Here is a 15,273-nt window from a genome sequence, read left to right as displayed (position 1 = left end):
ACGTGCACCTTCCGCTGACCACTGGCGACAACATCGATGTACTGTGGAGACCTCACGCCCCACGTGTTGAGCAATTCGGCGGTACGTCCACCCGGCCTCCCGCATGCCCACTATATGCCCTCGCTCAAAGTCCGTCAACTGCACATACGGTTCACGTCCACGCTGTCGCGGCATGCTACCAGTGTTAAAGACTGCGATGGAGCTCCGTATGCCACGGCAAACTGGCTGACACTGACGGCGGCGGTGCACAAATGCTGCGCAGCTAGCGCCATTCGACAGCCAACACCGCGGTTCCTGGTGTGTCCGCTGTGCCGTGCGTGTGATCATTGCTTGTACAGCCCTCTCACAGTGCCCGGAGCAAGTATGGTGGGTCTGACACACCGGTGTCAATGTGTTCTTTTTTCCATTTCCAGGAGTGTACATTCTGCCTTAACTTAATCAGCCCAGGTGTAAGTTTCAGCCTAGTATTACTTTCAAGATGAGAGTTGGTTCGTACCCTGGTTATTTCTTTGAGAGGGCAGCAGCAGTTGAAGTGCTTCAGCACTGTCTTATAAAATTTTTCCCATTTGTTTTCTGTCCCTTTAGTTTGGTAAATTTTGTCCCATTTCTCCTCTGCTAACTTAATTTTGAAGGTGCTGATGTTGGTGGTATTCAGAGCCCGCTTCTACTATTTTACTGGAGCTTGACTCTGTTATTCTAGTGTCAGAGTTCACTATATTTGTGAGATTATATGAGTTTAATAGATCTGCCATTTTCAAGTAGGTCATACTACAGGAGTACGCATCAATATTTAAGTCTCCAACTAAGCTAAGTTGAGTGGGGCCTGTTAGTATAGTTGCCCCGTTAAGTCTATCAAGATAGCACAATACATCTGTACTTGGTGGATGGTACATACCAATAACTGTATGTTTAGCTAAACTGTTTGAATGAGTTTGTGTGGACCACAACGCCAGCTGTTTCAGATGTTCCTTCTTTGCAGTATTGTTCAACAAATGAGATGTTCATTTACAAATATTGCCACCCACCCCCTTTGTGTTGTTGCCTCCAGTAACCATCTGCTAACACCTAATTTGTGATATTCAATTTCATTGTCTTTTAGTCCTTGTTCTGTAATTACTAACAGGTGTGGTGAATTCTCATCCACAAATACTTGCAGCAAACTGAGTTTATTCCTAAGATACTGCACATTTAGATGCATTATGCTAAAGTGCACTGATATTTTACAAAACTTTGTGACACAGTATTTTAAATCAGTCAAATTACTACACAACTCTTTAACACTGCACTGTAATGGCTATTTACTCACTTCCAAGTCGGTTTCTTTGACATGTGAACTAGGTTCTTTCCAATCCAAGGGGTTTAGTTCAGTAAAATCGTATTGCTTGAAACTGAGCCTAAAAAAAGTTGTTGATTATAATCTTAGCTGATTGGGTCTGTGGTTTTATGCAGCTCCTTATAAAGTTCCATTGTAGTGAGATTGCTCGTAATTCTTCTGACGATTATTTTGCTACAAGCCAACCCCATAGTTGTGCCCATGCACTCTGCTTGGAGGTCAAGTTGACTGAATACAAATGAAATGCCAGTGTGAGGCAAACACATTTATTACAATGATTGAGATGTGTACAATCGAGCCTGATATAGTCCATCGTCGACTGCATGACCGCGGTTGACAGCTTGAGGTTAAGCGGTGCGTGATCCAGAGGGTGTACACTCCACTCCACAAGACGTAGCATAGCCGTGTGCTTGTCTCTGTAATGCCGGCTCCCGGCACTATCTGTGCAGTGCCACATTTTTCACAAGTGAGGCAAAAGTGGCTGCATAAACGGATGAGCCGGCTTCTGTGTGTGCACAAGTGGGGAGTCCGCTATTGCTCGACTCATGTGCTTCGCGGCTAGGCAGGACAATTCTTCATCCAATGCGTCCAGCATGTTCTGATGCCTGTCTCATACTGGTTCTCGCTTTGTCATCACAGATCCAGTGCATGCTGCACTGTTGCCGGGCTTTCGGCTAACGGTAAATCTGCGCACACGTGCTGCGGGTGCTGTGTCGGCCACGATAGTAGATCTAGCATTCGCACGGCTGTGTGGTGGGCCACCACACAGATGCCCCCTTGGAGAGCAGAGCTTGGGACTGCATGACATCATAGCCATCACTCTACAACTCCATCCTACCATAATTCACACGCCGTGTGGTGACATCAGTGGTAGCACGATGGCTGTGGTCTGGTGGAGCAGCTATTTGGCAGTGACTGGTGACGTCAGTGTGCAGTGCTGGCTGACACGTGGTGGCGAGTCCTCTTGCAGTGGCTAGTGGCAGTGGCGGCAGGCAGTACGGCTGGGCGCATGGGGGCGTGACCCCGTGCAGCAGCTATGAAAAGACCAGCTGGCAGCACTGGCTCCGAACTGTCTGAAGCACCGCATGGCGTAAGCACATGGCTCTGTGATGTCATGACTAGTGCGTAAGTCCAGAAACAGTAACGGACATGTCCGGTGGCATGGGGGTGGCGTCCAGAGCTCAATGGGGAAACGGTTATGGTAACCAGCATGGGAGTAGGACTGCCTCGACGCCCGGTGTGGTGGAGGCATCTCGGCGAGGACACGGTTTCGATCGCGGGGACCGGGACGGGGGAAACCTGCCTCGACACCCAATGTGGTGGAGACAACACAGTGTGGATGCAGTCCCAGGAGCGCCGACAGATACACAGCCAGTGACGTGGGTGGCAGAGTCTGTGGCTCAACTGGTAATGGAGACAGGGTCTCTATGGCAGGCAGTGGCTGGTGCGCTGGGTTCTCGCCCGTTTCGTGTCTGGTGGCACGGCGCAATTGTCACGAAGCATGGGTGTTTGAATGGGATGCGCCAGCTGGAGCACGTGACGTGGTACGCTGGTGGCTGTGGTGCGGGTGCTATGGGCTGCTGCACCGGCTGGCAGGGCAGGGCAGGGTGGGGTGAGGCGCACGTGGCAGCACAGTGACAGCTTGCAGCAGGACGACAGCTGGCAGCATCTGTGTGCTGTTGTCGGTGGCGTGTACAGGTGCTGGCAGCACGGGAAGCTTTGTCAGCACTTACGTCTTCTGCAGTTTCATAGAAGTGTGCGGCATCAGAAGCAGGCACAACGTAAGCTAGTTTGATGTGATTGATGGTGACCTTTGTCAGTTTGCTCTCGACCTCGAGCTCCAGCATTCTGTCACCGCAGGCGAAGACACTGTGCGGTCTCGAGTACGCTGTGTGGCTGGGGTGGCTGTGCGGCATCGGTGTGCGACGTGACGTGGCTGCAGGGTTGCAGGTCGGCGTGCACAAACACTTTGCCCGTACCGTGCCGCGTCGGTGTGAGCAGTCGGAGGCCGGTCGTGCGTGCGCGTAAATGTTCTGCCAGTGGCGGGGCGAAATGGTCGTGTGGCAGTGGTGCTTCCTCTACCGAGTCCCCTGGAATCGCCAGTGACTGCCCGTATACGAGTGCAGTGGATGAAGTGCCGATTTCCTCTTTCGGAGTAACTCGGAGGCCGAGCAATACCAGGGCAAATGTCTCTGTCCTAGTCGTGTTGGGGCAAGTTAAGGCAGCTTTTAGCATCCTGTGGAGCCTCTCTACCATGCCGTTGGACGCTGGATGGTAGCTTGTCGTTTTTTGCAGCTGCACCTCCACTTAGTCAGGCGACGTGTGTGAACAGCACGCAGTCGAACTGGCGGCCGCGGTCGACGGTCACGAGACTGGGGCAGCCGAAGCGGGGCCACCCAGGTTTCGACAAAGGCGGTGGCGACTGTCTCGGCGGTGATGTCTGCAATCGGTGTTGCTTCCAGCCAGCGTGTAAAACGGTTTACTACGGTCAGCAGGTAGTGCTTGCCACGGGACGAGGGAAGAGGTCCCACGATGTCCACACGAATGTGTGCGAAGCGCCGTGTCACATCAGGGAATGTGCCGACGGGCGCGTGGGTGTGTCTGCCGACCTTGGCGTGCTGACATGCAATGCTGGTGCGTGCCCACTGACGGCAGTCTTTCCGCATCCCTGGCCAGACGAAATGTGTGGCCACGAGTGACGTAGTGCGGTTGACACGGGATGCGAGAGTCCGTGCACATGGTCGAAGGCCCTGCGCCGGAATTTCTCGGGGAGAAACGGCCGCCGATTGCCTGTCGAGGTGTCACACTAGATCTTGCGATCGGAGCCTGGCACAGGCACCAATTCGAGTTGTAGGCCGCTGGAGGCGCCGTGACAGAGGCTATTTAGTTCGTCGTCACTCTCCTGTACGTCGGTAATGTCCTCAAAGTTCACAGAGGGAGAGATGACGGCACACGCGCGAGATAGGCAGTCGGCCACGATGTTGTCAATGCCAGAGATGTGGCGGATGACTGTGGAGAACTGCTAGATGTACTCCAGCTGTCGGAACTGACGTGGTGAACACTTATTGTGATGGTTCACGAACGCGTGCGTGATCGGCTTATGGTCCGTGAATATAATAAAAAGACGAGCTTCGACAGACGGGTGGAAGTGTTTCACAGCCTCGAATATCGCTAGTAGCTCACGGTCATAAACGCCCCAAATGTGTTGCGATCGCGAGAGCTTCCTGGAGAATAAGGCAAGTGGCTGCCAGCTGTCGCCGAAGCGTTGTTGTAACGCCGCGCCTATAGCTGTCTGGCTGGCGTCTAATTTGATGGCTAGCTCTGCGTCATACACTGGGTGCGTGAGTAGTGTCGCTTTGGAATCGTTGAAACTTTTTTCCAGTGCGTTCCTCCAGGTAACGGGAGTCTTCCCTTTTGCTGTCGGATCTTGTAGGGCTGTAGTCAGAGGTTCCTGGACGGCAGACCCGGTATGTGACGTCGGAAAAAATTCAGCACCCCCAGGTAACGACGCAATTCCTTGTACGTCTGTGGACGAGGCATCTACGCGATCGCTCCTACCTTTTCGGGAAGTGATTTGCAGCTGTTGGGTTTGATGAGGTCTCTGAGGAATTCTCTCTCAACGACTCCAAACACGCGCTTTGCCGGATTGATGACGATTATGGCTTCGCTGAGGCGCTGGAAAATCGTTGTCAGGTGTTGGCGGTGGAGATCGGGCGGTGTCGAAAACACCAGGTTGTCCTCGAGGTACCCAAAGCACCACGGTAGGCCTCCTAGCACACTGTCCGGGAAACGCTGCCAAGTCTGGAGCACCTTTCGGAGTCCGAAAGGAATATAGAGGCTCTCAAACAATCCGAAGGGAGTCGCTATTGCCGTTTTTGGAACGTCCTCAGGCGCCACGGGAATCTTTGTGAATGCCTTTGGACAGTCGATCTTACTGTACAGTACTGACCCCGCCAGAGTGGGATGGCACTGGGTAGCGATCTGGCACCGTTCGCGCGTTTAGCGCCGCACGGAGCCACGAATTGTCCTTTTTTTCGAGCGAAATGCGAGGCAGAAGACCAGGGACTGCTTGACGGGTGGATGATGCCTTGTCTCAGCGTAGCCTCGAATTCGGCCTTAGCTATGGTGAGCCTTTGGGGGCAAGGCGACGTGGTCAACTTGAGATGGGTGGACCAGTTGTGATTAATATGTGGCATACTGTGGAATGTTTGACTTCTTTCGGTGCACCAGGTGGTCGAGCCAATTCCGGAAATTGGTCTAGTATGTAGGTGTAGGGGCTGGAGCACTGCACTGGTTTCACGTTGAAGAAGGCAGTGTGTCGTCACTGTCCCGCTATCTTCAACCAGGTCATAGTGTCGATCGTCTGGGCATTTGCTGTGTCGGCTAGCAAATTGAAGTTCACCAGAAAGTCCGCGCCCAGGATTGGCTCATTGACGTTTGCCACAGTAAATGTCCACGTAAGTATGCAGCGCAGCCTGAGGTTCAATTATCGGTAGTGCTTGCCATACGTTTTTATTGTGGAATTATTAGTCACGGTCAGTGACATTTCCTCAGCTGATCTGATGTATCTGAGCATAGATCGCGGGTATGTAGACAGGTCGGAGCCTGTGTATACGAGGTAGCTGACACTGTCTCCCACTCTGCTACATCGAGACACCTTGATATGGCACCGCAGCTGGGTGCGTCTAATTCCGACTGTGGTTGGCATTTGAGTGTGAGCATGGCGGCCAGCAGTTTGTTGCATCATTGCCAAAGCAGGTGTGGTACCAGCAGCGCCAAGCGCTCGACCTATGTGGTTAGTGATGCCATCTGGGCAGCCAAGTCACGAACTTTGGTGTGGAGCTCGGCATCCACTGTAGCGAGGCTGGAGATGTGTTTCGACGTGGGCCAAGCATTGGGGCTAGTTCTATGGCGGCACAGTCTGCAGAGGTGGCAGTGTTTGGAGCAGTTGTGAGCACATCAAGGACTCTGTCAGCCAGGTCTGCTACACCATTCAACTCCATCTTGGGCTAGGCTGCAATCACTGCTTGTGCTTGCATTGGCAGGCTGCACACCCAGATGGTGTGTGATAGCGAATCCGGGACCACATTGGGCTGCGCCAGGCCCTGGAGATGGTGTAGGAACTGCAAGGGCCTCCTGTCGCCATGCCAAGGAGTAGATGGCTGTCTTCCTGGGGCATCAGGACTCCTGGCAATGGCCATCATGCCAGTTGGCCTTTGCTGTGCCTGGGTGGCGCCCATAGGGAGAGCCCCTGATCTGAGTGGATGGCATCAGGGCGGATGACCTGCAATGAAGAGGACTAAGTCATCTCTTGCTGGTGAGTGTACAGCACCAGCAGTCTCTAAGAAGGGCAAGATAGAATACAATGCTGACAGGTATGACCCTAAATCTTTTCCCTCCCTCACTACACCATGGGCGGAATGTAGAGCTACAGAATGGAGAGAGCCATATTTGCCTCAGTATTTAGTCTGTAGCAGAACCAATGGCGACTCTTTTCTACCTACAAAGCCTCAGTTTTTCATTGAACACCTTGAGGATAAGTTTGGAGAAGTGACAGTGCTGTCCAAGATGCGAAATGGCGCAGTCTTGATTCGTACAGCATCCCCAGCACAATCCTGAGCGTTACTCACCTATGACAAGCTGAGTGATATTCCTGTTTCCGTCACTCCCCATGTAAGCCTCAACATCGTCCAGGGGATTATTTTCCATCGTGACCTCCTCTTGTCGTCTGACGACAAGCTCTGCCCCAATTTAGAATGGCAGGGTGTTCATTTCATCCAACGCATTTACAGGGGACCCAAATACAACAGGGTTGCTACCGGTGCCTTCATCTTGGCCTTTGAGGGTGATTCATTGCCTGAAAAGGTGAAGGTGATGGTTTACTGCTGTGATGTTAAAGCATATGCCCCTCCCCCTATGCGGTGCTTTAAGTGCTGGAAGTTCAGGCACATGTCTTCCTGCTGCACTTCCAGCACCACATGTCGACACTGTGGACATCCACAGCACCCACATAATCCATGTGCATCACCTCCCACTTGCATCAACTGTGGAGAGCTCTACTCCCCCTGCTCACCAGACTGCCCATTACTCCAAAAGGAGCAGAAAATTATGGAGTACAAGACCCTGGACCAGTTGAATTACACAGAGGCTAAACGTAAATTTGAAAGATTACACCCCATTCGCTTGACGTCGACATATGCAGCAGCTACATCACCATTGCCATCCCAAGTGCCAGTGGTTCCCTACTCTGAGCCATGAACAGTGGGCCCTTCAGGCTACCAGAATACATCCACCCCCTTTGTGGTAGGAGCAAATCTTCCTCCATTGCTCCCAAAGCACCCACTTTGGGAGCAAGGCCCCCCCCCCAAACGCAGGGGATATAGGTCCCCCCCCCCCCCCCTTGCCAGAGAAGCAACAGCCTCCTCCGGCTGGCTCCTCTCATGCAGAAGCGGTCCCTTGGGGCCCTCTCTTCAAAGGTCTCCACTAATGCCATGGCAGACACTCGCTAGTGGCTCAAGAAGCCAAAAGCTTCTGGACGAAGAGCATCACGGTCTTCCTCCACACCTGAAGCTGCTTAAGGGAAATCTTCCCAGCAAGCCCCTAAAGAAAAGTGAGAGAGCAAGCAAACTAAGAATAAGTCTGTTAAGAAACAGGACCCTCTGGTGCCTCCAACACCACCACTCCCTATCAATTCTGCATTTGAGGATGCAGTGAAGATCTTAGAGCCCCCTGCAGACCTGAATCTTACTGATGCCTCATCCACCATAGAAATGGCTACAAATACTCAGTTGGAGGCAGCAGGTGACCCTGAGGCATAACCTGCCTCCTTGTGCACTTCTTGCCTTCCCAGCCCCACGATAATGTCATCCTTCAGTGGCATTGTGGCAGCTTTTTCCATCACCTGGCTGAGCTACAGCAACTGTTAAGCTTTACACCTGCTTTCTGCATTGCGCTCCAAGAAACCTGGTTCTCAGCAATGCGGACCCCTGACCTCTGTGGCTATAAGGGATATTACAGGAACCGTAGCAACTATAATAGAGTGTCAGGTGGAGTTTGCGTCTATGTCCTGAACACAGTATGAAGTGAACCTGTGCCTCTTCAAACCCCTCTTGAAGCTGTGGCTGTCAGGATAAGGATGACGCAGGAAATAGCTGTCTTCCGCCTGTACGCTTTGGCTGCACTGATTGATCAACTCACTGATTGATCAACTCCCTAAACCTTTCCTACATTTGGAAAATTTTAACGCTCATAATCCCTTGTGGGGTGGCACAGTTCTTACTGGCTGAGGCAGAGATGTCAAAATTTACTCTTCACAACACGAACTTTTAAATACTGGGGCCACCATACATTTCATTGTGGCACATGGCACGTATTCAGCCATTGATCTCTCGGTTTGCAGTCCTGGCCTTATCCCATTTATTCACTGGAGAGCACATGACGACCTGTGTGGTAGTGACCACTTCCCCATCTTCCTGTCACTGCCGCAGCATGAGGCCCAGATGCCTGCCCAAATGGGCCTTAAACAAGGTGGACTGGGAAACTTTCACCTCTGCAGTCACCATTGATTCTCCCCAACATGCTAACATTAATGTGGTGGTTGAGCTGTTAACTATAACGATCATTTCTGTGGCAGAAAACGTGATCCCTCGTTCTTTAGGTTGCCCCCAATGAAAGACAGTCCCTTGGTGGTCGCCAGAAGTCACTGAGGCAATTAAGGAGAGTTCCCTACCCTGGAACACCTCACAGCTTTTAAACAGCTCCATTCCCGCATTCATCAGCTTATCAAAAGGCGGAACAAGAGTGTTGTGAGAGGTACGTGTCGACCATTGGGTGCCATACATCACCTTCCCAAGTCTGGGCAAAGATCAAACGAGTTTTTGGGTACCAGGTCCCAACAGGTGTTCCTAGTGTTAACATAAATGGCGTGTTATCTACCGACACAAATGCAATTGCCGAGCATTTTGCTAAGCACTATGCTTGTGCCTCTGCATCGGAGAATTACCCCACAGTCTTTCACACTCTCAAATGGCGGATGGAGGAGAAAGTCTTCTCGTTCACTACACACCACAGTGAACCCGATAACACCCCACTTACAGAGTGGGAGCTCCTCAGTGCCCTTGCACATTGCCCTGAAACACCTCCTGGGCCCGATCAGATCCACAGTCAAATGATTAAACATCTCTCGTCTGACTACAAGTGACATCTCCTTGTGATGTTCTACCAGATCTGGTGCGATGACGTCTTTCCATTGCACTCGCGGGAGAGCACCATCATACCAGTGCTCAAACCCGGCAAAAACCTGCTTGATGTGGATAGCTATCAGCCCATCAGCCTCACCAACGTTCTTTGTAAGCGGCTGGAACATATGGTGTGTTGGCAGTTGGGTTGGGTCCTGGAGTCACTTGGCCTACTGGCTCTGTACCAGGGTGGCTTCTGCCTGGGTTGCTCTACCACTGACAATCTTGTGTCCCTCGAGTCTGCCATCCGAACAGCCTTTTCCAGATGCCAACACCTTGTTGCCATCTTTTTCGATTTACGAAAAGCGTATGCCTGGCAACATTTTATCCTTGGCACATTATACAAGTGGGGTATCCAAGGCCCACTCCCAATTTTTATCCAGAATTTTCTGTCACTTCATACTTTCTGTGTCAAGTTTGTGCCTCCCATAGTTCCCCCCCCCCCCCCCCCCCCCCCATATCCAAGAGAATGGGGTCCCGCAGGGCTCTGTATTGACAGTCTAGCAGCAGCTGTAGGGCCATCTGACTAACACTCTCTGTATGCAGACGACTTCTGCATTTTGTACTGCTCCACCAGTATTGGTGTTGCTGAGCGGCACTTAGGGGAGCCATCCACAAGGCACAATTATGGGCTCTAGCCCATGGCTTTCAGTTTTCAGCCGCAATGTCGTGTGTCATGCACTTCTGTCAGCATTGTACCATTCATCCAGAACCAGAACTTTACCTTACTGAGAATCCACTCACTGTAGTGGAGATATATCGATTTTTAGGACTGGTTTTCAACACCCGATTGACTTGGCTTCCTCACCTTCATCAGCTTAATCAGAAGTGCTGGCAGCACCTCAATGCTCTCCGCTGCCTGAGCAACATCAAATGGGATGCAGGTCGCTCTACGCTGCTGCAGCTATACAGAGTCCTTGTTCAATCCCGCTTTTACCAAGGGAGTCCGGTTTATATTTCAGTGGCGCCCTCAGCATTGCATTTACTCAACCTGGTGCACCACTGTGGTGTTCGATTAGCTATGGGAACTTTTATGACGAGTCCAAATACCAGTGTCCTTGCGGAGGTTGGAGTTCCTTCATTGCAGGTCAGGCATGCACAACTGGTCTGATCCCTTATATCTGAACTGGAGTCTTTTCCTTGCCACCTATACTTGAGGTCCAATCATGTACACTTCCATGGAGTACACCTAGGCCACGGCTTCACCTGGACCTTCCACATGGCCCAAAGGACTCAGCTCTCTGCTGTCACTTCATCTTGATTCTTGACATGTACTGAGGCCATGAAGTGATTTACACTGACGGCTCAATGGCTGATGGTTACATCAGCTTTGCATATGTCCATGGAGGACATATTGAACAGCATTCCTTGCCCGATGGCTGCAGTGTTTTAACTGTAGAGCTGGTGTCTATAACTCATGCTCTTGAGCACATCTGTTCATGCCCTGGGGAGTCATTTCTTCTGTGTACTGACTCTATGAGCAGCCTACAAGCTATTAACCAATGTTACCCTTGTCATCCTTTGGTAGTGACCATCCAGGAGTCCATCTATGCCCTGGGACGGTCCTGTCATTCAGTGGTGTTTTTGTGGACCCCATGACATGTTGGAGTCCCAGGCAATGAACTTGCTCACAGTATGGCCAAACAGGCTACACAGAAATCACTTATGGAGATTGACATTCCAATAACTGACGTGTGTTTGTTTTTACGTCCCCAGGTTTTTTGGGTTTGGGAGACAGAATGGCATAGTCTCAGCATGCACAACAAACTGCATGCCATTAAGGAGACTACGAATGTGTGGCAGTCCTCCATGTGGGCCTATTGCAGGGACTCTGTGGTTCTGTGCCGACTCTGCATTGTCCACGCTTGGGTGCCCCTTCTGCACTGTGAAGAGCAGCCTCAGTGCCGATGCAGTGCCCGGTTGACAGTGGCCCCTATTTTGGTGCTCTGTCCCACTCTGACTGCCCTGCAATGAAATCTTCAGTTACCGGACTCGTTGCCACTAATTTTATCTGACAACGCCTCATCAGCTGATTTAGTTTTATGTTTTATTCATGAGGGTGAGTTTTATCATTTGATCTAAATTTTAGCGCATGTCCTTTGTCCCTCTGTGTCCTCCACCCTAGTGATTTTAGGGTGGAGGTTTTAATGTGTTGCAGAGTGATTGGCTTCTCCTTTTTATTCTCATGGTCAGCCAGCCATGGTAATCTGTTTTCTCATTTTAATCTCTTCTACCCGTTTCTTGCATTTCTGTGGTTTTCCTCTCCCCTTTTTTGCATTTAAGTGTTTGTGGCCCTTCCATTGTTCTTGTGATTTTTCCTTTCTCTCCATTTTGTATTGTAAGTCTTGCTTGTTTTACTCTCACACTTGTGGCATTGTTTTATTTGGAACAAGTGACCGATGACCTAGCTGTTTGGTCCTTTCCCCCCTCTTTTAAACTGGCCAACCAAGCTCAATGAGATGCTGATAATGGCATCTTCAACATCTTCAAGGCATTCTTGACTATCAGGAATTCACTACATAAAATTTCAGTGATAACTAATGCCCATGACTGTTACAGTGTGTATTTAAAGCAAACCTAATTTGTGTCTTCATAGTGGCACTACTAGCTCCACTCTTAAGTGGGTGGCATAAAATTTGAACAGACATCATGTTTCAGATGTAGAAACATACCTAACACTTTTCTTTATCTCACACAATCCTTCTTGGTGTTGAGATTTTTTTCGCATTAGTGTGTGTTTATGCATCATGTATCAATTTGCTACAGGTGAGTGGTTACCTTTCCTCATTTTTGTTTATTGTTTCCATCCCTGAATTCCTGTTATTGCAACAAAAATTTAGTAATGTTCAAACTGAAACACTTTTTGTCAGGCCCACTGTTGGGACGTTTCTCACTATTTAAAACTATACTTCTTAGATACGCAACCTGCCTTGATAGCCAAGCACAATAAAATGACCACTTCCTGGAGCCATTTGGAGGGATACAGGTCTCAGATAAAATCTGCCTCATGGATTAATGATGGAGGCCAGTTGGCAGCCAGCTGCATGTGGTTTCTAGGCAATTTTCTACATCCACCTAGGTAAATACTGGGATGGTTCTTATGTTCTCCATCAGATATACAGTGAAGAAACTTGTTGTAGCATGATGTCACATTTGACCATGTGATACACTGAATGCAGACAGAAGGGGTACACGGATTCCTCTCCAGAGGAAGCTCTAAGTAGTTTTACAATACCTTTAGGAGTGGCAACCCCACTGCAATAATAGCCTTTGTATTGGTATGCTTGGTTCTCCATGAATTATGAGAATAACCAAAGCAGTTGCAGCCTGCCATTGACTAGATAAAGATCTCCAAAGATGGAGGTAGGATTTCTTAGATATAAATAGGCTAGAATTATTTTCCCATTCCATCATGGCAGGCTGTTACAGCAACCAGTTTAAAATCATTTCAGAACAAAAACAGTCTCAGTTGAGAAAATATTTAATTTCAGTCATGTGTTTCACACTTTTGGGGCATCATCAGATTGTGTAAAAGTAACTGATGACTTTACTAGTCATCAAACAACAGCGCCATCTGCAAACAACCTAAGATGGGTGCTCAAATTGTCTTCCAATTGTTTATATAGATAAGGAACAGCAAAGGGCTTATAACAATACCTTGGAGAATGCTGGGAATCACTTCTGTTTTACTGGATGACTTTCCATCAATTACTATGAACTGTGACCTCTCTGACAGGATATTATGAATCCAGTCACATAACTGAGATGATATTCCATAAGCATGCAATTTCACTACAAGCTGATTGTGTGTTACAGTGTCAAAAGCCTTCTGGAAACCATGAAGTGGACCTTGAGCACACTAGCCACCTTCACCATGACAGTACAAGATAGGGCTGAGCTTGCAGAAGCATGGTACGAGCTACACATGGCACAATGTCTGTATTGGTGCACACACAAGCATTACAAAGTCATGTTTTCGCACTGAGATTATTTTTGTTCTGAAATAGGCTAGAACCACTATAACTGTAAAAACAGCAAAATTAGTCATCTAGAACAATCCATTTGTAAACAATAACATCATAAAATTAATGGAATTTATTTAAGGGATACTTTAACGACAAGATAACTTCTTTAGCACCACATTCCTTCATCAGTTTCAGATATTCAGTCATTATGTACATTTGCAGTAATGAAACATACATTCTTATGAAATCCTTGCTTTCAAAAGGAGCATCACCAGATGAGTACACAGCCATTCTCCTGCAGGGGAGTGGAACATACAGTGTGGAGGCGGCACTGCAGATGTGTGTTCCGAGACCGGGAGGAAGGGTGAGCATAGTCAACTTTTGTGCTAAATACACTTTTGCCTATCAAAAACCTCAGATTATTGACTATAGAAATTTGAGCAACTTCAGCAAGAGCAGTGAAGTGCAAAACAGTGAATGGTGAATATGAAGTTTTCAGAAAAACAGACAAGTTAGTTATAAAATTCCAATGAGTCCGAATGGCTGGCCAATACTTTACTTGAGTAGACAAAATTCTAAGAACTACTGATAGACAGAGACACATAAAATTTAAAAAAAATAATTAATTGATTCAGCCAATTATACATCATGTTATACAGTATACGTGCAATATACTAGTTGACTTTGCTTGTAACTGTATAATTTTTGATAATTTTATGAAGCACAAAATTTCATTATAATCGTATGGGTGAAACATGATAAGATAGCTCTAAACCTTAAGTATATTTACAAATTAGATTCTAATGTTCCAAGCAAGTCTAATACCAGAACATTAGAAATTTCTTTGAGCACTTAAGTGTAAAACCAAAATTGTGATAAGCCTAGTATTTCACTTTAAACTGGTTAAAATAATTTATGACCTTGAGAATCTCTGCACAATCACATCCTTGAATTATCAGACTTACAAAAGTAAGAATCAAAAAGAATTTTAAGGATACAAAAAGTCAAAGAATAATTCAGCATACAGAAGCAGCTACATATAGTGCTTCACTAGTAAACAAATATTCTATCTCTACTACAATAAATTAAATGAGAGCAGACAAACACTGATTTGCAAATGAATGATGAGTGATGTATCGGCACACCAAGTTGTTGTCATTGTTGTTGCAAGTGGTGCTGCTGCTGCTGCTGCTGCTGCTGTCATTTTCAGTCTGATGCTATGTTTGATGCAGCTCTCTATGCTAGTCTACCCTATGCGAGGCCCTTCACTTCTACATAACTAATCTCAGCATCCACTTGAAACTGCTTACTACAATTTTTATCACTCAGACTTCCCTTAGTTACTAAATTTACTATCAACTCATTGTGAAGAATGTCTTCTATCAACCATTTCCTCTGTTAGTCAAGTTGTGCCATAAATTTCTTTTCTCCTGAATTCAAATCAGTGCTGCTTCATTAGTTATCAGATCTGAGGCACCCGTAGGACCAATGACAATCATAAAATCATTAAAAAAGTGGTTTTGATAAAATTTCAACAAAGTTAAAGAAGTGCTTTTGAGGTAAGTAACATCTTGCGTTATCACTGGAACATTTTCTGAGTAGTTGAAATATCCTGAAATTAATCCTTTGTTTAAGAAAGGAGGTAAAGAAATACCATCAATTTTCTTCCAAATTCACTTTTTCTGGCATTCTTGAAAGTTTTAGAAAAGGCAACATATAATTGGTTTCTTAACAATCT

At 47.9% G+C, this 15,273-nt stretch overlaps 1 protein-coding gene across 1 annotated transcript in view; it reads left to right on the top strand.

Moving 5' to 3' along the window:
- LOC126199380 (2-aminoethylphosphonate--pyruvate transaminase-like) overlaps window positions 1-15,273 on the top strand; it is a 133,877-nt gene that overhangs the window by 48,463 nt on the left and 70,141 nt on the right. Inside the window, exon 3 of the mRNA XM_049936297.1 lies at window positions 13,799-13,899. Coding sequence (XP_049792254.1) covers window positions 13,799-13,899 — 101 coding nt within the window. The remainder of the gene's footprint in view (window positions 1-13,798; window positions 13,900-15,273) is intronic.

This window comes from Schistocerca nitens, chromosome 8 (assembly GCF_023898315.1).
Source record: "Schistocerca nitens isolate TAMUIC-IGC-003100 chromosome 8, iqSchNite1.1, whole genome shotgun sequence".
NCBI classification, from domain to species: Eukaryota; Metazoa; Arthropoda; class Insecta; order Orthoptera; family Acrididae; genus Schistocerca; species Schistocerca nitens.
This window is presented reverse-complemented; position numbering and strand designations above follow the sequence as displayed.